Source organism: Hordeum vulgare, chromosome 1H (assembly GCF_904849725.1).
Source record: "Hordeum vulgare subsp. vulgare chromosome 1H, MorexV3_pseudomolecules_assembly, whole genome shotgun sequence".
Lineage (NCBI taxonomy): Eukaryota > Viridiplantae > Streptophyta > Magnoliopsida > Poales > Poaceae > Hordeum > Hordeum vulgare.
The window spans coordinates 403,588,307-403,613,038 of NC_058518.1; the positions used below are offsets into that span (position 1 = coordinate 403,588,307).

General features: G+C 46.0%; 1 protein-coding gene and 1 pseudogene across 1 annotated transcript; one reads left to right on the plus strand and one right to left on the minus strand.

Annotated features, from left to right (window-relative positions):
• Window positions 1–20,249: 20,249 nt before the first annotated feature.
• On the plus strand, window positions 20,250–22,741 carry LOC123440659 (annotated as a pseudogene).
• Window positions 22,623–23,452, minus strand: LOC123440670. Its single transcript, XM_045117232.1, has one exon. The coding sequence runs from the start codon at window positions 23,377–23,379 to the stop codon at window positions 22,873–22,875; it is 507 nt and encodes a 168-aa protein (XP_044973167.1). The 5' UTR covers window positions 23,380–23,452; the 3' UTR covers window positions 22,623–22,872.
• Window positions 23,453–24,732: the final 1,280 nt, after the last annotated feature.

Consider the following 24,732-nt stretch of genomic DNA (forward strand, 5'->3'; position numbering starts at 1 on the left):
TACTGTCGAGCAATTGATAGAAAAGCGAATAATTATGAAGATATCCAAGGCAATGATTATGCATATAGGCATCACGTGTGTGTCAATGTAACATCCCAAATTTTGGAATGTTAATAAAATTATAACATTGATTGTTTGTTTGTTTGAGTTATTGAAACTTGAGTGAAATTTGAAACCTTTTTAAAAACTTTTGAATGAGAGGGAATAAAATGACTTTCCCTTTTTCCTGTGAATTCAAATTTATCCCTTTAAAAAAATAGTGAGAGAAGATAGCATGACTTCTTCAACTATAAAGAATTTGAATCCACGTGGCATTTGAATAACTTTCGATTTTTTGCTTTGCATTTTATTCATTCACGGAGTACCGGGAACATTATCTTGCCAAGCAAGAAAAAGATAAGAGGAACATGACCCTCCAAACCAGGGATATTTCTTTGAAATATTTGAACCATAAATCCCAAGGGTTATTTGTAAAATATTTGCAAAAAGAAAATAAACCAATTTAGGGATTTTCTGAAAAACATTTTTTTTGAAGTATTTATTTTGGCCGTGGAAAGCTGCGCTGAAGTCTGCCCATGTGGCCACTGGTTCAGCGGGACGCATAGCTTCAAAATTCTCCCACCACAGATTGGCGGTCCCTCCAGGAAATACGTCGCGAAGGTCACCTTGTCGGCCTTAGACACATTCGCAGAGCGAATCTTGCGTGAGATGCTGCACAGCCAGTCATCAGCGTCGAGGGGATCGACGGAATGATGAAACTTTGGAGGATTCAGCTTCACAAAGTCGTTGAAGGACACTGCAGCATTCCTAGGCTGTCGAGCCGTATTCTGCTCAATACGCTCTAGCAGTCGGTTGGTCTCCCTTTTGTTTCTTTCTGCCTCAAGCATCACTTCTGCCAGAGAAGGTGGGTGAGGCAGGTCTTCGTGCGACGCTTGACTACCCTCACCTTGCTCATGAGCAGGGGCACGGTTCAGCCTGGTGAACACCATCCTGACAAACAAACTCATAGCTTAGACCAATATCACATCAATACTAACTATGGATTAACAATGTACTGAACACACGGAATGCGGAAATGAATATCCGAACAACATGGTAACAAGCAACTGCTATATATACACCATGGTTCATACACACCGTTACATAGTTCAGTACAAACTTACTCGAAGAGCAAACTACTGAAATGGTGGAACTACTCATCAGAGGCTTACAAGCTTCCTATACATTATTTATCTAGGCCTCCGGAATTCGTTTCACATTACTACCATACTCCACAAGTCACGCAGGACTGTGAACATACGGCTACTACCATACTATCCTTCCGCTCACAGCTCAGGCATCCGCATAGAACATCTCATAGAGATTACCTCCATGACCCGGAAGCTCAACCTGCGGATCAGGAAACACTCTAGCCTGAGATCCCTGGGATCCATAAGGACACGGATGTGGCCTTGGTCCCCTGACTGGTGGTAAGAGGGGTCCCCGAAGAGGTGTGACTCCTCCTATAGCTGGCCAGTCAACGTGGGCCGGAAGATGGGTCCTAACAGGGTTCAGCATCTCCAGCTCTCCATACCCTGTCTGGACTACCGGTGCCAGCTGCGTCAAAACTGTCCACGGACGGGCACGGGTAGCATAAAGCTCCATGCGGAGAGCACGAGCATCCCTGTCTCTGTTCTCTAGCATCTCAACAGTGGACTGCAGAAGTGGATCCTCCATAGATGAATCAAAATAGACTCCATTGAGGTATCCCTTTTCACCAGACTGAGAGGCCGGAACATAGGAGAACTCTGAATTCTGCAGCAGTGCATGTCTCGCTCTCATAATAGTCAGCATTGAATAGGCAGCATCTTGTACTGCCATGTCAACAGTGACTCCCAACCCATAGGACCAATGGATTGGCTTCTCCGCTCCAGGGTAGTCTGGAAATACCCTAACAGTGCAGATGTACTGGCTCTGATTGAAGTCTCGGTACTGTTCCTCCACTGTGTACTCGGGGTACCAGCGGTAACCGCACACCGACATCACCCTGACCAGCATGGCCGTATGACCCGGCACATCAATGCACCTGGTCAGACGTACCACCTGACGAGAAGGACGGCCAGGCATCTGTAAATAGAGAGTAATGCAAAAGCATTAGAGCTCTGAATGCAAAATTGGGCAGCATAACGGCTGTAATTGCTCAAAAACAAATTTTGAGACAACCCAAAAATGGAATAGCGTAACCACTCAACTATCAAGTTCAACTCTCTGATCATCAAAACTTACTTCCTGCTTCCTAGGAGTAAAAGAAACCCAATATCTCTCGCTCCGTAGTCCTATAATCTACCGATCAGAAACACGAGCCTAGGAGAAGATGAGTAACCTAGTCCTTAATTCCCGCAGAAGAGACGAGGATGACCAGAATAGAATAACTTGAGAAGAGAACAAGAATCTTACGTTCCCTTCCACAAACAACTCCCTTATATATAACTAAAGCAATTCTAGACTCAACTTCGACCAGTTTGGCTTAGTAATCCTACAGTCAGTCAGGCTTTGATACCAACGCTGTCGGGACCCCGATCCTAAGCCATAGGAATCCAGCCTGTAACACATCGCATCCCTTTGTGGTCTCACGCACGGTTAACTCCACAGCTGCAGCCTTACCTTAGCCGGGACCGTTTTTTGTCTTTTGACTCACGTATGCGATAGTGTCGCTAGCAATCCAATGTCAAAGAACCCGGATCGACATGTCTAGTCATAAACCAAAGTGGCAGTTCCGCACAAGGACAGGCATACATGACCCAACAAAGCAGGTGTCGGTCATCAACGAACGTAGACGAGTCGTAGCAAGCTACAAGGACTCCATTACGTCGCGTGACATTTCCCCAAAGGGGACAGACACAGCAGCTAAGAAGGACACATGCCGGTCAACCAATGTGTCTGGAGCAGTAGCGAACTACCAAGGCTCGTTGGATCACAAAGGGGCATTTCCTTGTAAGGAATGCTACTAAAGTTCACGACTAGGTATTCGAACCCCATACATATCAAGTAAGACACACGTACGCATGGCATACCGATATGTATAGATACATTGATGGCATCACAACATAACCATAACCATACAGGCTTTATTTAAGAGGCTCGGAAGAGCCACACACATAATATTACACATCAAGGGTCTCACGACCCATAATAGCAGTCATACAATACAAGCCAGCGGAAGAGTTATAAACTGTCTGGGTACAGACAGTGCAACTAGAAGGCACATGGCCTGACTATACTACAGAGCCGACGTAGGGCCAGATCGTAGCTGGGACACCAGCTACTCGTCGTCGTCGAGGTCTACGAAGAACCCTCCATTAGGGTCATTAGCAACCTCTGCAACATTTATTAAGCAAACATGAGTACGAAGGTACTCAGCAAGACTTTAGGAGATCTAACTACTCATGCAAGGTATCAAAAGGTATTGTGGGGTTTCATGCGGAAAGCCAGCATTTGACTCGTGGCTAGACAACTTACACTTTGAAATTAGTTTTGACAACTTGATTTCTCGCACACGAGTCCACTAACACCACAACAATACACTATCGTGGAATCATTCCGTCTCCATACGGAAATGCCGTCCACGACACTCACGCTTATCTTGGCAATTTTATGAGTAGCCATTGAAGTTATCTATGAACAACATATGTCTCCAAGTAGTCCATATCCGCGGACGCGGCTATTCGAATAGATCATAACCCTGCAGGGGTGTACTTCGTCACACACGCTCTCGCCACTTATCGCCATGTGCATGTCATGCACCTCGGCAACCTTCAAGTGGAAGCCCAGCGAGGGAGTCAGCCACGACCGTTAATCACACTAGTACCTAGTCCAGGTTTATCGCCTATCTGAGAGTAACCCGTACGGAAGTCCGGCCGAGGTTTCCGCCACGGCCTCAAACGATGTGCGCAGGGTTCCCAAGCCCACCATCCGGGTGCCACTTGGTACACCGTGCCACTGCCTACCGCATCACGGCCCACCTCTCAGGTCAGCACCATGCACGGCCTCCAGCATTTCTATAAACACCAGAAACTACTTGCAACTCCTGGACCGAGTACTACGCGATTAATAGGCCGAGCGGGGTCATATTTCAGGGCCCAGCATGTGGTAGTATCTAGTCTTGGATTACATACACGGAACTCAGTTCCTAAGGACGGTTCCAATGAAACAACCCGCCATGTACTCCTACACAGCCTTTCACCGGTACCTTTACCAAATCAAGTTCAACACACGACCTTTGCTCACCGAACACATTCCACACTTCTGTTCATCTCCCAGATGACAGACCATACACAACTCTAAGCATAGCATGCATAGCAGGATAAGGCATATCATAGCTCAAGCAACTACCAAGTATGCTAGGTTGCAAGGTTCGGCTATTTACTGTGACAAGGTTAAGTCATGCAAAGGAAGTGGGTCCAACTATCGTGGCAAAAGCAGTTGAAGCATTTGATCCTAATGCAATAATTAGATGCAGGAGCAGGAACATAGGAGTTATCGGGATGATCAAAAGGGTTGCTTGCCTTGTTGCTCAGAGGAGGAACGATATCCGTCAGACGGATATTCGGTGGAATTCGGGGGTGTGGAGCCTACCGAAATGAATGGTAACATTCAATAACAATCATATGCAATCAAAATGATGCATGAGCATGGCATGAGAATGCAAGTGATAAGTTATTATAACCAAGATGTTTTAGGTTTGGAGTTGATTTGAATCACATTCGAATAGCAATTCAAACGGTATTCTCGGATACCGGTTTAATTGATTCGACCTAATGCTCAGATCAACCTAATGTTAACATGCATGAAATGTCATGTTATGGTACTGATTTATATCTAGGGCAGTGTGTGATCATTGCATTTATAATGAAATTTGGATATTTTTGCAAATTCCATTTATAAAGTGATCAAAAGAATTAAATTAATCCTTATTTCACAATTTAGGGTCCTGTAACTTTTTCAAACATAGTTGAAAATAGCATAGTCAGAATCCTTTAATTTTTCTGATACTTTTTCATATATAATTTATTTTCATTGGAGTTACAGATTAATTTTTATGATTTTTGCAATTTTTAGCAATTTCCTGAATTAGTTTTAAACTGAAAATTCCATTTATTGCATCAGGCTGACGTCAGCAGGTCAGCCGACCTGTTCAGGTCAAACCTGACAGGGGGGCCCCACTGGTCAGCCTCTCTGGGACTAATCCCGCGCTGACCAGCCCCTAATTGGGGTTTGACCAGGCGTGGGGCCCTTTGTCAGCGACTCATTAAGTCACTAATCGGCTGGGTTAGCTTGCCACGTCGACCTCCACCGGCGCCAAGGTCGTCCTCGCCGGCGGGGAGCCTCCGGCGACCACCAGCACGGCGGAGGGGCTCGGAAACGGCGCACAGGGGGCCAAATGCTGCGCGGAGAGCACCAGAGGAACGGCACGTCTCCCGCAGCTTCGTTTCTGCGCCTAGTCGGGGCTGATCTGGCCGGAGATGACGCCGGCGACGAGCTTGGCGGCGGCCAAGGCTCGGGCGTCATCGGGGTCTTTGAATCAGAGGGATCTACGCTCGGTTCTTAGCTGCCACGGCATCTACACGTCGTCCTGGAGCTGTTGGTGCCCTCGGAAGGACGAGCTGGACATCGGAGGGCTACCGGCGACGAGCGGCAGCGGCGGTCCTCGTCGGGCTCCGGTGAAACTAGGGCTAGAGGAGGGGTTCGACGGGGAAAACTTAGGGAAAACCACCGCATGCTCACAGGGAGTGCAGAGCAGAGCTCAGATGGCTCGGGGGAGGCCTAGGGGCGACGAATCGACGGAAGAGGTCCGGCGGCCGGAGGAGGAAGACGACGGCGTTGCGGGCGTTGCAGGGCTCGAGGAGGCTTCGGCTTCTGCAGAGACGACCAGGGCGACGAGGCGGAGCTAATGGCATGCTCGGGGAGGGGATCCTACGGCCAGGGGCACGGCCAGCTCGAGCTCGAGCTCGGCTCTAATGGCGGCAGCAGGGAGAAGGAGGGGATCCGGGAGGAGGGAAAGAACCGAGGCGGGGAATGGATAGGGGAAGCTCTGGGGAGCTTATCCCCGTCGTCGCCAGCGCGAACCGGCGGCCAGGCAGGCACGCAGGTGCGTGGCCGCGCCGGAGGAGGCGGCGGCCACCTCCTGCTGCCTACTGGCGTGAGGGAGGGGACGAGCGGGGAGTTGGGCCGGGCCTGGCTTGGGCGTCAGGTAACTCTTTTCCTTTTTCTTCTGCTTTTTTTCTGTTTTGCTAAATATTGCTTTGCTAATTAATTCAGCTCCAAAACAAAAATTAAAAACTATTTTAGACCTCCTGAAATATTTGTTATAATATCCCCACTCATTTCCAAGACTTTCAACATTTTTGGAAAATTATAGTTTCTGATTTCAAATTTTAAATTTGAAACCAGTAGCTTTTGCATTTGTTTAAAAATGCTTAAAGTGTCAAGAAAATAGTTTTCTCCAATGCTCGTTTACTTTCATGATTTATCAGAAAGTTTGAACATTTCTTGAGGCCATTTTGGGTTCACTGATTTTGAACTAGTTGAATTTTCCTTTAATTGAAATGGTGGCTAGGGTTTTGAGTTTTTCCTTTGCCACTTTGTAGTTTTTGTTGAAACTTCTTAGATGCAAATGCAAAGAAGACATCAGCACAATGCTATCTTGCTTAAGGGTTAGGGATGTGACAATCATGACGCCTCCCTGCCCGTAGCCACCTCGCCACCACCTCCACTTTTCCCTGCCAAGAACGAGCAACACAAGCTTTCCTCGCGCCTCCCCTCCCCTGCAGCGCCACCTCCATGAACCCCCTGGTACCTCGCCGCCTCCCCTACCCCTGCTATACCCCCCACGTCGCCCTACAGGCCCTCACCTCGTCGCCCCTTTGCCATGCAGGTCACCCCCAGCGCCGACGCCCCTACAGGAGAACGCCAAGAGCAGCAGGACACCCTCGCGCCCCCTCGTCCAGGAGTGTGCCCCCTCCCCAAGCGTCGACCCCCGCCCCTCCGCCGTTCCCCCCATCCCCGCCGGCAACCTCCCCCTCGCCGGAGCAAGCCCCACCTCGCCAGCCAACCTCCCAGCCACGGCCAACCTTCCACCCACGGTGAGCTTCTAAAAAATCTCGTCACAGTTTTTTCAAAAAAAGAGCAAACTTATAAAATTCATATCCATTAGTCTATAACTCCGAATTAGGTGTTTCTTTTTGCATTAGATCACAAATTTCTTGTGTTTTCCGAAAAATATATATTTCGACTATGTTTGAATTTATAAAATTTGAGTTAGAACAGATTAGGTTTAAATTTTGTTTTGCTTATACGGGGAGTTTAAAAATATCTTTTTAATAAATTATTTTTGGTACTGATGACTATTGATCATATTTATCATTAGGTTTAATTTCAGAATTTTTAGAATATTTTAAACTAAGATTTTAAGCAAAACAGATTTTGTTTTAGTTCTTTTAGGAGTTTTGCTATTTCTTTTGTTTCAATTGTTTTAATTTTATTTTATTTTATATTAGTAGATAAATTTTACTTGTTTTATGTGCGTTAACATTAGTATTTCAATAAAATTATTTTTATATTATTTATTGTTATTTGATAGCATGAAATCAATTCTAGTTCGGTAATAACTTGCAAATTGATTTCATTGCTAGTTAGATGTCCTATATGAAAATATTTTCAGAATAATATTGTTTTATGAAAATACTTTCTGTTATGTTAGTTAATTATATGTTTTATTTTTTGCTATTTTATTATTTTACTGTTTTGTTTGCTATTAAGTTTAATTAGAACAAAAACTATTTAGTGATTGGTGTAGTAGAAAACTCCATAGTTTTTCTTTGAAGTTTCCTTTGGATTTCTATCTAATCTTTCCTAATGATTTGATGGCATCAATTTTATTATTGTTTGTTATATTGATTGCTAGGATGATTGCTAGTATGATTGCTTATATGAATACTATATTTTCTTATATAGATTTCATCGGAGAGTGACGATTAATTCTATCAAGTTAATTCTTGAGAGCAATATTTCTTATTCATCAACCTTACGAGGCAAGTCACGTTGATCATATTCTGCCTATGTTTTATATGCATAGTAGTTCTACCTTCTTCACCCAATTGCATGCAAAGTAGGTACTTGAAAATTTGGATCTTGATGTAGTATCATGTGGTAGGCACCCATCACCCTTGTTACTTTTGCCCGGACGTTATTGTGCTAAGCTCCTAGTGGACGGGGTTTGGTTGAGTGTTTATCATGAGAGTTGCGAGAACTTAATAATCAAGACCTGAAGACTTAAAGACTTGCAAGACCTCAGAACGAAATATACCTCTCGGTGAAGGATGGTTTAGATTGGCTCCATGGGGAAACCAGTGGACGACCCTGGATGCATGGAGAAGTGCCATGACATCTTGCAGAAAGCTTCACCCAGGCACAAAGAGATGGATGGATACTTCAAGACCCAAGGCTTACCTGCACAGCCACAAGTCATTATGGGCTCTTGCTTGGTTGGACAACGTGGTGACTCTGGACAGGCGGTGCTACGAGATGTAGAAGAACGGTAGGATTGGATGGGCACCGTAAGAGTCTCAAAGGAACCCGTTGAAAGACCGTGTTTTGATCATCCGGTTCTCAAACACCCTGAAGTGCGAGGACTTCAACGGAGGCGATCAAATCTTGTGGGGAACGTGTGCAAAACACTGCAGAGTACTCAAACCTAATCGATTAGCCGTGTCCACGGTCATGGACAAATTGAGCCAAAGGAACTGAAACTATCAGGAATTCTCAATACCATTAACTTATTGATGTGGGTAATACTGATAACTTGGGTATGAGAAATGGTTGGTGGAACCATCTCATTAACAACCAACAATGTAGTAAATTTTGCTTTTACTCTCTCTTGTTTTAGGAAAAATTTACTTTACGCAAAAGTTAAACTACAGCCCCACCTGCCATATATGCATATAGAATAGATGATATTTTCACCCTCTCTTTTGTGACTTGCTGCCATATTCAATATGCTGACCTACACGGCTGCAACGTCTTATGTTGCAAATACTTTCTTCGATGAGTAAGAGTACGATTCAGGGTTACGGTCTGCACTCAACCTTTCGTTGCTGTTTATTGGGACTCCACTCCCTTTGACTGTTTCCGTTAAGATTTTGAGGTATATATATCAGTTTTACGTTATTTACATGTGATTGCACTTTGATATATATACATTGATGTACTGTGTGTGCCAGCATACTGATCCAGGGATGGCACAGATACACAGAGCCTTGACTCTCTTTGAGTTGGGTCGCTACAGTCAAGTAGGCCGAAACAATTCTGCATCTACTACTATTTCGACCGACTCTTGACTGCATCTAGAGTATTAAGTTCATGAAGAACACAGTAACGCATTAGGTAAGATGACATGATGTAGAGGGATAAACTCAAGCAATATGATGAAACCCCATCTTTTTATCCTCGACGACAACAATGCAATACGTGCCTCGCTACCCCTACTTTGTCTCTGGGTGAGGACATCGCAAGATTGAACCCAAAACTAAGCACTTCTTCCATTGCAAGAATTACCAATCTAGTTGGCCAAACAAAACCAATAACACGAAGATACTTGCTAAGATATGAAATCATGCGTATAAGAATTCAGAGAAGATTCGAATAATATTCATATATAATCTAAACATAAACCCACAATTCATCGAATCTCGACAAACACACTAGAAAAGAGTATTCATCGGATAGATCTCCATGAAGATCATGAAGAACATGGTATTGAAGAACAAGGAGAGAGAACAGAGGCTCACGCATCATCGGAGGGGCAATGGACATGTAAGTCTATGGTGAACTACTCACGCATCATCGGAGGGGCAATGGAATTGATGTAGATGCCTTCCGTGATCGATTCCCTCTCCAGTAGATTACCGGAAAAGGCTCCCAGATTGGATCTCACGGGAACAGAGGCTCCCGGCAGCGGAAAAGTATTTTTTGGTCTCCTTCTGGTAATGGGGGAATATTTGGGAATTTATAGGCCAAGGATTAGGGTTAGGAGACCTGTAGTGGGCCCCCAAGCCATGGGGCGCACCCCCCCCCCTAGGGCGCGCCCTGTAGGCTTGTCGTCTCCTCGCAGGTCTCCCGCCCCCTTCTCCAAGACTCGCAGGTTTCTTCTCGTCTAAGAAAAATCATTCCGGAGATTTTATTCTGTTTGGACTCCGTTTAATATTCCTTATCTGCAATACTCAAAAACATGGAAAAAACAAAAACTGACAATAGGCTCTAGATTAATAGGTTAGTCCCAAAAATAATATAAATAGCATATTAATTCATATCAAACATCCAAAACAGATAATATAATAGCATGGAACAATCAAAAATTATAGATATGTTTGAGACGTATCAGAGACTTAATAAGATGATGAACTCTCATGCGATCAAGAAGTGATTAGGGGGAGTGTTAAAAATAAATAAACTTTGCGGTTATTAGGGGATAATCCCCGCTCCTTCGAACATGTGCGGTTGCACACTTCCAGCAACCGTCATGGTGGTTCCTGGAACATCATCTCTCTGAACCATTGCATCCCTCGGAGGCGACTCTTCCAATTGTATATAAGTGTTCATTCATCATAATAACAGGGAGTTCGTTCATTTGTTTCATTTGATCAAACAAATTTGTCATGACTTTGGTTCATCGCATCATCTTCGTGTTTCATTTAAATACTAGACGTTGACACATTGGACGACATCGGCATTTGAGTGTTGGTTCCTTTCTAAAGGCGTTGGTGAAGAAACTTGTTGTGTGTATGTTGTCCTGAAGAAAATCGTTGTGTCTGTATGTTGTCGTGAGATGGTTGGTCCGGATATGACTAAGTTATAGTTTCTCGATCATGGGCATGATCACTCTCTTTTTTCTCTCCTATGCATAACTTTGATATCTTTAGTGACTACTTTTGCATGTGCATTGGTGTTGATTTTGCGCATCCTAACTATACAAAGCCGAGATGTGTGTTCGTTGTGTTTGTGTCTACTCAATGCTTTGTTTTAAACTAATAATATTCACTGTTTGTCAAAAATATCTCCCACTAATTCACATGGCAAATACTCATTTGTCAAAAAAAGGAAAACTTTCAGCTTACTCATCAACCGTCAAAATATACAAAGAACATTAGAAGTAGAAAATTACATCCAAGTTTGTAGTTCACCTAGAGATGACTAAAGCACTTGAGAGAGCTGAAGGCGCGCCGTCGTCATCATCCCTCCATCATCGAAACAGGATAAACCTTGTTGTAATAAAGAGTCGAGAAGTCGTTGTTCTAAGGCCCCGTAATACTACGCATCAGAATAACAATCGTCGATGATGAAGAGAAGTGTGGACAAAAATTATCCAACCTATAGACATACGAACACATACGAACAAAAATCGGATCCATGTCGGTCCACCAAAGACAAACATCGACAAAATCCCGCGAGATCCACGAGGGGCAAACCTCCAATGACCCTAGAAGCACCATCGGGATATGGGCATATGAACGAAGACCGAATCCACGTCCATCCACCAAAGACAAACATCGACCAAATCTCGTGCGATCCGCCAAGGGCAAACCTGCAACGACACTAGAAGCACCATCGAGATATGGGTTGGGCGAGGAAAATCTTATTCCATGTTTAAAGAGCCGTCATTGTCTTGCCTATTTGAGCACAACATAAACCCTAATAAAACTTATAAAGAAAACGAGTAGACTGGGCCTTCATGGTCAATTTAACGCCAAGAAAGGAACTCAAAGAAAAAGCCACGCGCGGGCAACCAAGAACGTTCCTGGTTCCTTGGCCATGAATTAACCAGCATTCCCCCTGTGTTTATTTGGTAACAAAGAGCAGGTCGAAGCGGGATTTTTCCTTTTTCTTTTGAAATAGTAGTTATTCTGCATTTATTAAGAAGAAAAAAGCTGCTGAGTTAATGAAGGAAAACCAAGCGAAAAACAGATTGCTAAGTTGATCAAAAAAAATCAGACAAAAACCATTACAACCACTGAGCAACACACACAAGATACCCCACGCACACCCTCACTGAGACAACACAGAGGCTTCATCATCATCACTCCTCCCATAGAGGCATCATCGCCATCCCTAAATCCTGAGCAAACGACCCCGACTTCGCCGTAGGCGATCGTCGACTCATCACACATTGTAAAGGCCACATGAAGAAGTATGAAGAACCGCGTCAAAACTCAGCCATCTACAACCAGGTAGCGCAACTCCGACTCTGACGAAGAGCTACGAAGGACTGTAAGCACATATGCTCCCTTGGTGGTTTTGATAATTTATGACAACATACATTGTCTCTTGGACTAACACTTTTACCTAGTATATTTCAGGTATAGTCCATAGAGAGCTTTGGTTATAGGATTGTGAGGAGATTCCCCTTGATGAAGGAAGGAATAGGATTGTCTAAAGCTTCAAGCAAGAAGACTCTATATTTTATATTTGTGAGAAATCACTTTGAGTCCATAGGAAAGCCAATACTATTAAAAGGGGATGAGGTATTATGATGAATTGATTGTTCAAGTTCTTAGAGATGGCCACCAAAATACTCAGCCACTTTCCCACAATATATATCTATCCCAAGACAAATATGGAAAAGCGGTGCCAGCAACATTTCTCACTTGGCTATACCGATTTTACACTTAGACAAATCCTATGCCAATCCCACCATCTCGGTACAACCAACATTCCTATCGGTGCCACCGAGTTGGGTGACCAACTTTCGGTTAAGCTAATTTCAAGTTTCGGAAATGATGAGTTTGAAGTCGGTCTCGCCAAGTTTGGAAATCCAGTCTAGGTCATCGTATCGGTACCACCGATTCATATATCGGTCTCACCGAGAATTCAAAGTTGCCACATTTAGTGCACTCGGTACCACCGAGATTAACATTTCGGTTTCACCGAGTTTGCCAATAACGGTGTGACAGTTAGATTTTGGGAGATGCCTATATATACCCCTCCACCTACCTATCATTCGTAGAGGAAGCACTCAAAACACACTTACACTTGTTAGATCCATTTTTCTGAGAGAGAGCCGCCTACTCATGTGTTGAGATCGAGAGATTCCATGCCTACCATTTGAACCTTGATTTCTAGCCTCCCCAATTTGCTTTCCACAAGATCAATCTCTCCTACCCCTGCCAAATCTAAGAGAGAGCGATTGAGTGTTGAGGAGACTATCTTTACAGGCACAAGAGCAAGGAGTTCATCGTTCTACCACATCTACTACCTTTTGGAGGGTGATGCCTCCTAGATTGGTTAGGTGTCACTTCGGAGCCTCCTACTTCGTGTTGTGGAGTTGAACCAAGATGTTTGTAAGGGAAAGGAGATCGCTTAATTTGTGAAGAACTACCGTGGGTGAGGCTAGTCCTGTGTGGATGGAAACCGTGGTGGAATAGACAAGGCCGCTTCTTCGTGGACCCCTTGTGGGTGTTGCCCTCCGTGGACTCTCGCAGCCATTACACTCCGTGGGTTGAAGTCTCCACTAACATGACTTACGATAGTGCCACCTATCGGAACCATGCCAAAAATCGCCATGTCGACTTCCTCGCGTTTGATCTTCCTAAACTCTACTCCTTACCACATGTGCAAAGTCTTTACTTTTGGTTGCCATATTTTTGACTAGAATGTGTAGGGTGTACTAGACTTGTTAGAATCGCTAAAATCTGCCAACCATTAATTTGGGAAAAGGGTAGGATTTTAATTTATGGATGTAATCTATTCACCCCCCCCCCCTCTAGACACCTGTTTTATCGATGTCTCAATTGGTATGAGAGCAAGGTCTCCAAAACCTTGGTTTAAACACCATTGGAGGAAGATGGATGTGCCTAGTTTGGGGAATATTAGTTGTAGAGTGCCTATTCTTGATGAAAAAAAATTAGACAATGGAAATATGAAATGCTTGATATATTTGATGAATTCCACTTGGGCAAGTATATTAAATATCCCTATGAGCCTCCCATTGATCTTTTACATCCTTCTCATGATGAAGAACTTGATAAGCTTGGTAATCTTAAAACTGTAAATTTAATCATTAGAGGTCTGCCAAGAAATGTGCTTAATCAATTGCGAAATTTTGAGTGTGCTCACACTTTGTGGAAAGACTTAGAGGAAAGATATCCCGACTATTCACTGGAAAATCTTGAGATCATTTTCCATAAATGCACTGCCTTTCACAAAATGAAGGCACCCGATCCTAATTTTGATAAATGCCTTTTTGAGCTTTGTGACCTCATGCGTGCTAAAGGAGATGTCATTGCCATTAACAATGTCATTGTCGAATCCATTCGAATGCATAAATATGAGCATTGTCATAGTAAAAATTCTGATGAAATTCTTGTCTCTTATGATGAGGATATTTCGTCCGACAAGGAGAATGTAGAGCATGGCTACTACAATGAAGATGAAGAATTTGGCATCAAGTATGATAAGACCATGAGGAATCTTAGTCTTAAGGTGAACCTTGGAGACTACATGGCTGGAGGTAAGGAGTGGTTCTTCACAGTGGATGCACTGATCACATGATCGGAGATAAAGACATGTTCCATAAGATGACACTAAACCATGGACCTCGAAGGTATGTGACCTTTGGAGACAACTCCAAGGGTAAGGTACTTGGTCTTGGTAAGGTGGCCATATCTCATGATAGTTCCATTCAAAATGCCATGCTTGTTGAATCCCTTGACTATAATCTTCTTTCCGTATCTAGACTAGCAGACTTTGGTTTCAATGTGCTATTTATGAAAGTTGACTGCCAAGTGTTTCGTAGAGACAATCATAACATGGTCTTTACTGGTATCCGTAGAGGTGATTTATACATTGCCGATTTCAGTAAAAAATCCAAACCCCATACATGCCTCATTGCAAAATCTTCTCAAGGTTGGTTATGGCATAGAAGGTTAGGACATGTAGGTATGCGTAACCTTGACAAGCTTATCAAAGGTGATCATATTCTTGGTGTTAGAGATCTTATCTTTGACAAAATAGATTTTGTAGTGCTTATCAAGCAGGAAAGCAAGTTGATGGAAGTCTGAAGAACATCATGACTACATGAAGGCCACTCGAGCTACTTCATATGGATCTCTTTGGTCCCAATGCTTATAAGAGCCTCAGTAGAAATTCTTATGGTTTAGTCATAGTTGATGATTTTTCCAGATTTACATGGGTATTCTTTCTTGATTATAAGTCGCGGGCACAAAAGATCTTCAAGAACTTCACTCGAAAAGCCCAAAATCAGTTTAAAATGAAGATTAAGGAAGTTTGGAGTGATAACGGAATGGAGTTCAAGAACACGAATATGGATACTTTTCTTGACGAAGAAGATATCTCACATGAGTTCTTGGCAACGTACACACCTCAACAAAATGGAGTTGTTGAGAGGAAGAACCGGACTCTCATAGAGATGGCCAGAACGATGCTTGACGAATACAAGACGCCAAGACACTTTTGGGTAGTAACCGTGGAAACAGCTTGTCAAGCCATAAACCGACTCTACTTACACAAGCTTCTCGGTAAAATCGCATACGAGCTACTCACCGGTAACAAACCCCAAGTTGGATACTTTTGAGTATTCAGCTCTAAGTGCTACATTCTTGATAAGCATTGTCGCACTAAATTTGCTCCTAAATCTCATGAAGGTTTCCTACTTGGTGACGACTCAAACTCTCACACTTCCCGTGTCTACAACAGCTTCACTCGAAAAGTTGAAGCGACGGTAGATGTGAAGTTTGATTAATCTAATGGTTCGCAAGTCAAACAATTGCCAAATGATGTAGGAGATAAGGAACCTTCGAAAGCCATCCAAGATCTACCTATCGGCAAGATTCGTCCCATGGAGGTGAAGGAAAGTACTTCATCAATTCAAGTGGAAGCTCCTACATCGCGTCAAGGTGAACCACAAAATGACATGAAGGCATCCACAAAAGGTACACGACATGATGAAGAAGAGGAAGAAGTACATCGTGATGATCCACCTCAACCTTCCTCACCACCACCTCAAGGAGATGATGCCGTCAACGACAACATGCAAGATGGTGATGATGATGATGATGATGATGAAGCTCCAGCATCCAACAAGAAGAAGCTATCATGAGTTCGAGCAAGAGTGGACAAAGATCATCCGCTGAATCAAATCGTTGGTGACATACAAACCAGTAGAATCACTCGCTCTAAATCTCGTTTAGCTAACTTTTGCGAGCATTATTCTTTCATCTCTAGCATTGAGCCTTTGAAGATAGAAGAAGCCCTTCAAGACCCAGATTGGGTAAATGACATGCACGAATAGCTACACAACTTCGAAAGGAATCAAGTGTGGACACTTGTTGAAAAGCCCGAAGGCAAGCAAAACATCATTGGTACAAGATGGGTGTTTCAAAACGAACAAGATGAAGATGGACAAGTTGTTCGTAACAAGGCGCATCTCGTAGCCCAAGGATACACGCAAGTCGAAGGTATGGACTATGGTGAGACTTATGCCCCCGTTGCTGGACTTGAAGCCATTCGCATTCTTTTCGCTTGTGTCAATCACTCTTTACCAAATGGATATCAAAAGTGCTTTTCTAAATGGTGAAATTAAGGAGGAGGTTTATGTCAAACAACTTCCCAGATTTGTGAGGACAAATTCACTGTTCCGACCCTAGCTACGTAAAGAATTCATAGAACGAACTCGGTTTGAAAAGATTTCACGATCTGATCTTTTTTAAAAACGCCAGAAACTGTGGCGTTGCTTTCCCACTATGAAACACTAGTTTGATGTGGCGTTTTCGACCACCACCAAAACGCCAATCTACTGAGACGTTGCAGATCATATGAAAAACGCCAGGGTATTTGACGTTTCTAGTCAGGTTAGAAACGCCATGAGGGTTGGTGTTGTGCAGGCACGTAGCAGCTAGCAAAGAACAGCAACGGCAACAGCATGCAGCAGCGCAACCGTAGCACCAGTAGCATCGCAATAGCAAGCAGCAGGGCAACGACAGTAGCAGGCAGCGGCAGCGCAGCCAGCAAGCAAATTGGCAGTGGCAGCGCAATGGCAGCGCAGCAAGCAAATTGGCACGCAGTGGCAGCGCAGCGAGCAAGCAACGATTCTACACCAACCCCACCCTCTCCCCATGATGCATGTTCCTCCATGCACCCAGCAGTTTTAAATTTCCCATCAGCCCTCCATGCACGAAGCGTACGCAAGTATGGCATGCATGCATGCGCACAACACCGGCCTTGCCTGCCTGCCCACGCGCCAACTCATACGCAGCAACGTCAGTGCTATTGGCGTGTCATCCATAGACAGCAACGCCATTGATGTTGTCATTTCATAGTGGGGCAGCAACGCCATATTAGACTGACGTTGCAAAGAAAAATGAACGCCACAGGAAACTGGCGTTGCACTGTGGGGAAGCAACGCCATAGTAGACTGGTGTTGCATAGTGGGGCAGCAATGCCACGGCTTATGGCGTTTCAAAAAGGGTTATATCGTGAAGTCTTTTCGGGGTGAGTTCATTCTGTGAATTCTTCACGTCACGTGGTTCGGAACAGTGAAATTGATTTATGAACCCCAAAAAACCTAATCATGTTTACAAACTTCATAAAGCTTTATATGGTCTTAAACAAGACCTAGAGCTTGTTACAAATGCCTAACAAAGTTTCTCATTGAAAAGAGTTTTAAAATTGATAAAATTGATGCAACCTTATTAACTAAAAGAGTTAATGGTGAACTATTTGTGTGCCAAATATATGTGGAGGATATTATTTTTGGTTCTACTAACCCACCTTTTAGTGAGAAGTTTGGAAAGTTGATGTCAGAGAAATATGAGATGTCAACGATGTGCGAGCTGAAATTCTTCCTTGAATTGCAAATGAAACAATCGAGAGAAGGTACGTTTATCTCTTAAACCAAGTACACCAAGGACTTAATCAGGAAGTTCAATATGCAGGAAGTTCAATATGCAAAAGTGTAAAGATGTGAGAACCCCCATGCCTAATAATGAACATATTGAACTCACTAAGGAGGACAAACCAGTTGATCAAAGAGTTTCTCGATCAATGATTAGTTCATTGATATATCTATGTGTCTCCCGTCCTGATATCATGTTGAGTGTTTGCATGTGTCCGATACCAAACGACACCTAAAGAGTTCATCGTTCTACCACATTTATTACCTTTTGAAGGGTGATGCCTCCTATATTGGTTAGGTGTCGCTTGAAAGCCTCCTACTTTGTGTTGTGAAGTTGAACCAAGATGTTTGTAAGGGAATCACCTAATTCGTAAAGATCTACCGTGAATGAGGCTAGTCCTATGTGAACGGAAGCCATGATGAAATAGACAAGGCCGCTTCTTCGTGGACCCTTGTGGGTGGAACCCTCTGTGGACTCTCACGGCCGTTACCCTCCGTGGGTTGAAGTGCCCACTAACATGGACGTACGATAGCGTCACCTATCAAAACCATGCCAAAAAATCACCGTGTCAACTTCTTCGCATTGGATCTTCCTAAACTCTACTCCTTACTACATGTGCAAAGTCTTCACTTTTCGATGACATATTTTTAACTAGCATGTGTAGGGTGCACTAGACTTATTAAAACCGCTAAAATCTGTCAACCATTAATTTAAAAAAAGGCTAAGATTTTAATTTAGGCAAGTAGTCTATTCACACCCCTCCCCCAGACACCTCTTCTATCGATCTCTCAAGGACAAAACCACACACGGCCGGCACCGCGAAAGATCGTCGAACGGTTAACCTGGAGCCAGTCATCATATACCACAAGGCCCCGTCGTAGAAGCTTTGACTTCACGGCAACAAACAAATAAAGACAAACCTACGAACACGCCGAAGAAGAGCCGACTATCGCAATCATTGCCACGTCGCCGACATCGCTCTCACCATCATCGTTGTCACAGAAGCCTGGTTGCCATAACCGCCATCATCCATCGGTCTCGCTTACCGATGTCGAGCTCCCAAGACGAAGCCCTCAAGAGTGAATGCGACACTAAGGCTGCGTCGTCATTCGATCACACAACAAGGGTTTCCTCCGGAGAGGACGAGATGGTCGGATCCGCGCGGGAGGGGTGCAGCAGCAAAGCAACGATGCCTCCAGGAAGGTCAACGACGGCCATAGACGTCGTCATTGCTGATGACGACACAAAGCCGAGACAAGGTCTTCACCCCAACAGCAACACCGTCACAGCTGCACATTATCGCGCACCGGCGCCGACAAGCCCACCAATCACCGCACCATCGAAGCCGCCACTCAACAAAGAAGGGCTCTTAGATCCGCCTCCCTCGCCATCTCAGGCCCCCGATCCGTGCACCACCAGGGTTGTCCTCACAACGCCAAATCGCTCAAGAAAGCACCCTGCGTGCCCCTCACGGCCTGAGCCGCCGCCTAAGCACCATGCAGGATGCCCAAGCCCCTCCACCACGAGTAGGTGGCCACCCAGCCGATCCAAGCTGCCCGAGCCTCATTCGCACGCCTGCCGAGCCTCCATGCCCGGCCTCGCCGAAGCCGAACCTTCCCACACGACGTGCCTTCCTGTACCTCCTCGCCCCGTGAAAGGATCCCCGCGTGTCAAATCCGCGCAGTCGAGCCACCCCACGCGCCGCACCTCGTGCCCGCCACTCCCAGCAGGTGCATGTCCGCCTGACGCCCGTCCACCGTCAGCATGAAGCCGCAGCGAGCCTCCCGGTCCGCCGGAATGTGATTGTGCCACGCCGCCCGCGCTGGAACCCCCCGCCGTCCGAGACACGCAGTCGCGCCCACGCTGCATCTGGAGGCTGCGAGGCCACCACCGCGCCTCCCCACCTCCCGGACCATCGGATCTGCGCAAGCCATCGTCGGAGTCGTGCTTGCTCGCCCGCTGAAGCCCGTCGAGCTCGGGGGACGCTGCGAGGCCACCACCGCGCCTCCCCACCTGCCGGACCATCGGATCTGCGCAAGCCATCGTCGGAGTCGCGCTTGCTCGCCCGCTGAAGCCCGTCGAGCTCGGGCGCCAGATCCGCCCGTGCGCCACCCAGAGAGAAACCCCGCCGCCACCCTCCCTGGAGCTAGACCGGGCTTTGCTGACAATCTCCTCATGCATCGGCGAGGTGCTCGGGCAGCGGCGGAGGGGGGGAAGTGGCCGGTGCCGGTGGGGTTCCCGTGTGCCGCCCGAGAGAGGCGACGCGGGGGTCGAGAGTCAGTGACTTTTTTTTTGAAACGGTCTTCTGTGCTTTTTCGAGGTTAAGCAACGTGTGCGGGCTTCTTTTCCCAGCTCTGTTCCCGCTGTCGGCCGGAGCAACAATTTTCAGTTTCTCACTAGACCAGTTACCACGAAGATTAAGCTTGAGCTTTATGCACAAGATTGCAGAAATCAGTATTGATGGCGACGCATCATACCAGTAGTTGCCTCTTACCACATACAGCATGCCTCAAGGAGTAGCAGAGCAGAGCACATTCCAGAGAACATCAAGGAGGCCGATAACCGAGACTGGCTTTATTTCGCACAGCTCGAAATACGCTTTTCTGTGGTAAAGCAGGCCCCAATCGCATTGCCTTTACTCCCAGTTTTCAACGGTGGAAAAGGAGGAAATGGAGCCTAGGCAATTCTTCTTTTTCCCTTCCCTCTGTATTTTGCATTAGCATAGCCTACTTTTCCCTCCATTATTACTTCGTCGTGCCCTTTTGCTTCCCCGTTTGGACACCATGCTCGCCTGGCTTCTTATCTTCTCATCTCCTCTCCTCCCGGTGCGTTCGTTTGTGATTGGTTGCTGCTGATTGGAATCAATGGGCACTCCTATTCCATACCACTTCCAATCGCCAAGGACCATCGTCACCATGATCATCAGCATGAAGCAGCAGGAGTAGGAGCCGCCACCACCGCCACCACCCAAGATCATCCTGGAGCCACGGCACCGGACCACCGCAGCGATGTGGTGCGCCGCCATCATCTGCTTTGCCTTCAGCTTCCTCCTCATCCTTGCTGGCTTGGTCATCATCATCGTCTTCCTGGCGGTGAAGCCGATGACACTGTCCTTCAACATCACCAACGCCGCCCTCAACAGCATCTACATCGATTTCAACGGTGACATGACGCTGATGGCCAACATCTCCAACCCCAACCACAAGATCAGCGTCGTGATCCAGTCTGGCGCCGTTGAGCTCTTCTTCCGGGGCAGGCTGGTGTCGATCCAGTCTGGCGCCGTTGAGCTCTTCTTCCGGGGCAGGCTGGTGTCGGAGCAGGCGCTGCCGTCATTCGCACAGCGACGGGGGCAGTTCACAGTCCTCAACGTCCACATGCTGTCTAGCCAGGTGCTGCTACCGCCGGAGGTGGCTGGGGAGCTGCTGAAGCAGGTGAAGAGTAACAAGATCCTCTACACCATCAGATGGACCTTCAAGGTCCTGGAAAGCTTCTGGTCTTGGCACTACACCTACCGGATGACTGCCATTTGTGACCTAGAGCTGACCGCACCTCCTTCTGGATTTCTTGTTGACAGGAGATGCACAACATCAAAGTGATTGGTTTCTGGGTGCTCTTTTAATCTTCTTTTTTTCTTGCATTAAATTTTATAGGAATTGGGTCAAGGCATAGCAAACAAACTAGTACGAAACTATTTTGGATGTACACCCTCTGTTACTAAATATAAGACGTTTTGGCAGAACGGAGGTAGTATGTTTTTGTAAAACACAAGTAAACCATTCTCAATACAAAATTATCACACAATTCCTCTGTTTATGTCTGAAAACCAATCAAACAAGGGCCTGGAAGCATCTACTGGTTACCATATTTAGGTAGCTTAATAACTGAAGAAGAGAATCATTGGACACATTTATTTGTAATAACAGTTTGGGTAGCAAAAACAACCTGTGGAAGCGATGCCTGCCCCTGGTTTCTGAAACCAATTTCCATCACAACTCCTTTTCTCATGACTATACTAGAAACAGAAACAAAACAAATACTCTGCAAAACTTAACATGGAATGCATCCCCTTAGCAATTCATTGTACCAGAAATGTAGTTGTCCATAAAGATCCCTCCAAGATGACATTTATTATAGTCCTTGTCTAGCATAACTCATTCCAGCTATCTGTCTTAACAGACGAGAAGAATATACACTCGTAAAAAAATGAAAAGTTATTGAGCCTCAAACAATTTCAAGTTTAAGCTGCTATACCTTGCACCCTGTATACTACTTCTAAGTGCCTATCCAAATACTCCAGTTAGCACACCATTCAAACATAGGATCGAAGAAACAGCTTCGATTCATGGCATCCTGAGTGATTTTGCTATTCGAGTATTCTTTCCTCTTTCTGTTAGCAACTTTGTTATCACCTGTTTGTTCCCACACCCACAGTATAAGTATTGGTTGTACTTTTCTGGTCTGTGTGATTCATGGATGCAGATTCATGGATCGGCTTCGACCTTCTAACCTGCCAGATTCATGGATGCACAAGCAGGGAGCTAGAACTTCTTTGTTGGGCGTATCAGCTTGATATGTTTGCAAAGATTCAATAGAAGAATTCGGTTTCACAAAAGAACTGCCTGATTAATCAATATGCCACAAAATGCATGGCGCAGAACATGAATAAGTAGATCACAGGTATTAAGGAATTTAGAACTTTTATTGATCTCAGGTGTTCGTCTCTAAACTTTCTGAAACAGTACTCCACTTACACACGGACCCATCGAAATCGAGTCCTGAAATTGTTGGTCCATCTAAAACAGGAACAGCACTAGAAAATACTACTAGCCCCCCTTGGTATCTTCCAGCAACAAGAGCATGAATATCCATCCAAGAACCGGATGGATTTTGAAGGGGGGACTTGTGGCTTGTGAGAGAACTGGGTGGGATCCTAGAACGCACCTCGCAGGCGCAGGCTCGAGTCGGCGGTGGACTGCGGCAGCCGCAGGTCGTTGCAGTCGAAGCCGCAGCCGCAGGTGGGGCTCTCGAGGAAGTTGTCGAGGCCGAAGTCGGCGGAGGCGATGCCGACGGAGAAGCCGAGCTGGTCGCCCTTGCGGGTGACCTCGATGATGTTGACCCAGAAGAAGAGGATCTTGACGGTGACGCCCTGGAGGTTGCTGAGGCGGTCGACGGAGATGCGGCCGCTGATGTCGGGCTTGTAGCGGAGCGAGTAGGAGCCCTGGATGGAGAACTCGCAGGTGGAGGAGGAGTTGATGTGCGCCGTGAAGTCGCCGGTGGCGTTGTCGAGGGTGTAGGAGACGACCCCCTTGGGGATGATGCCCGGGGGGAAGTCGAAGGCCGCGAGCGCCTCGTAGGCCGTCGGCTTGGCGGCCGCGGGGCCAGCGCCGGCGAGCAGGGGGAGCAGCACGAGGAGGAGGGGAAGCATCGTGGATTTCATTCTCCTTTTTTTTCTTGTTCTTGAGCGGTGGCTTCGGGGGGTAGCTTGCTTGAGGTCGTTGGGTTTCGCAGGAGATCTGGAGATGCGCCGGTGTTAAAGACAGCGGGTCCACATGCTAGCTCATCTGATGGTGCACCTCAACAACAACAAAAACGAAAACATGGAGGAATTGTGCCTTGCAAAGTTTTGTACTTGCTCTGTTAGTCGATATAAAAAATTGCCTTTGGTTGGAAAAAAAATGTCTATGATGTGAAAAAACATTTTTCTCTTTCTGTGTCGCACCTGTGCTCATTCTTCTATTTTACACAAAATGAATACATTTTATTTAAGCATTTGTTTTTATGAACACATGTTTCTTTTAAGATACTCATTCTTCTATACTATGATTTTTTTGATTTTCTTCATAAGTACAGATGTACACAAATCTAAAACAAGAGTGGGTAAGGCTAAAAATAGACAACATTTTAATCCTGGCAGGAAGTTTGGTATCTCCTTCCCTTAAATACAAGTATAATGCAAACGTATCCACACGCAAGTATAACCCTACAGGTAAGTTTTATTATATAAATGGGACATGTATTATAATGTAACAAGAAGCCACCGACCCTTTCCCGTGTGGTGTCGCTTTGACGCGGAGCAGAGCACACCGTGGGTTGCACCTAGGCGGCGACGGTCCGACGCGGCGGCTGGGGGTCTGATAGGTTGCGGTGTTGTTGTTAGCGGCGGGGTGGCACGACGACGCGATCCTGCGGCGCCCGCTCGGGCCAGATCTAGACTCCTTGGGCCTCATTTGGGTCAGGGCGGGGCGGTGTCGAGGCGGGTAAATAGGTGGCTCCTGGGAGGCAGAGGTGCGACGCGGGGATGGTGGGTAGCGACGACGTTGGAGCTGGCCTGCTACAACGGGGTGGTCGGGGCTTTGTTGGCCCGTGTTGGGCCTGATCGGGCCCAGGTGGCCTTGTATGCTTCGGCTACTGTGTCCGGACGGCGACCGTGACGGTGCTCGAGGCACGGGCCTCCCGCACGACGACGATGGAGGTGGTTCCCTCCGGCACAATTCCGGTGATGTCGCTCCCAATTTCTAGCGCTCCCTCCCTTCATCCTCGTGGCCTCGTGTTGGCGATCTCAGTGAGGCGGCATGGATGCCGTCAGGACCGTGGTGGCGTATGTTGGTGGATGGCAAGTTGGTCGGTTGGCTCCGGTTCCAGCGGATAGTGGTGTTTGAGTTGTAGGAGAAATCCATGTAAGTTCATCCGGCTCTGACGAGGTGTCGCTTGTGAGTGCCATCATTCCCTCCTGAAGGGCGTCAGTGTCACCCATCCCGCATTCCCCTCTGCGTGCCGAGGGAAACCCTAG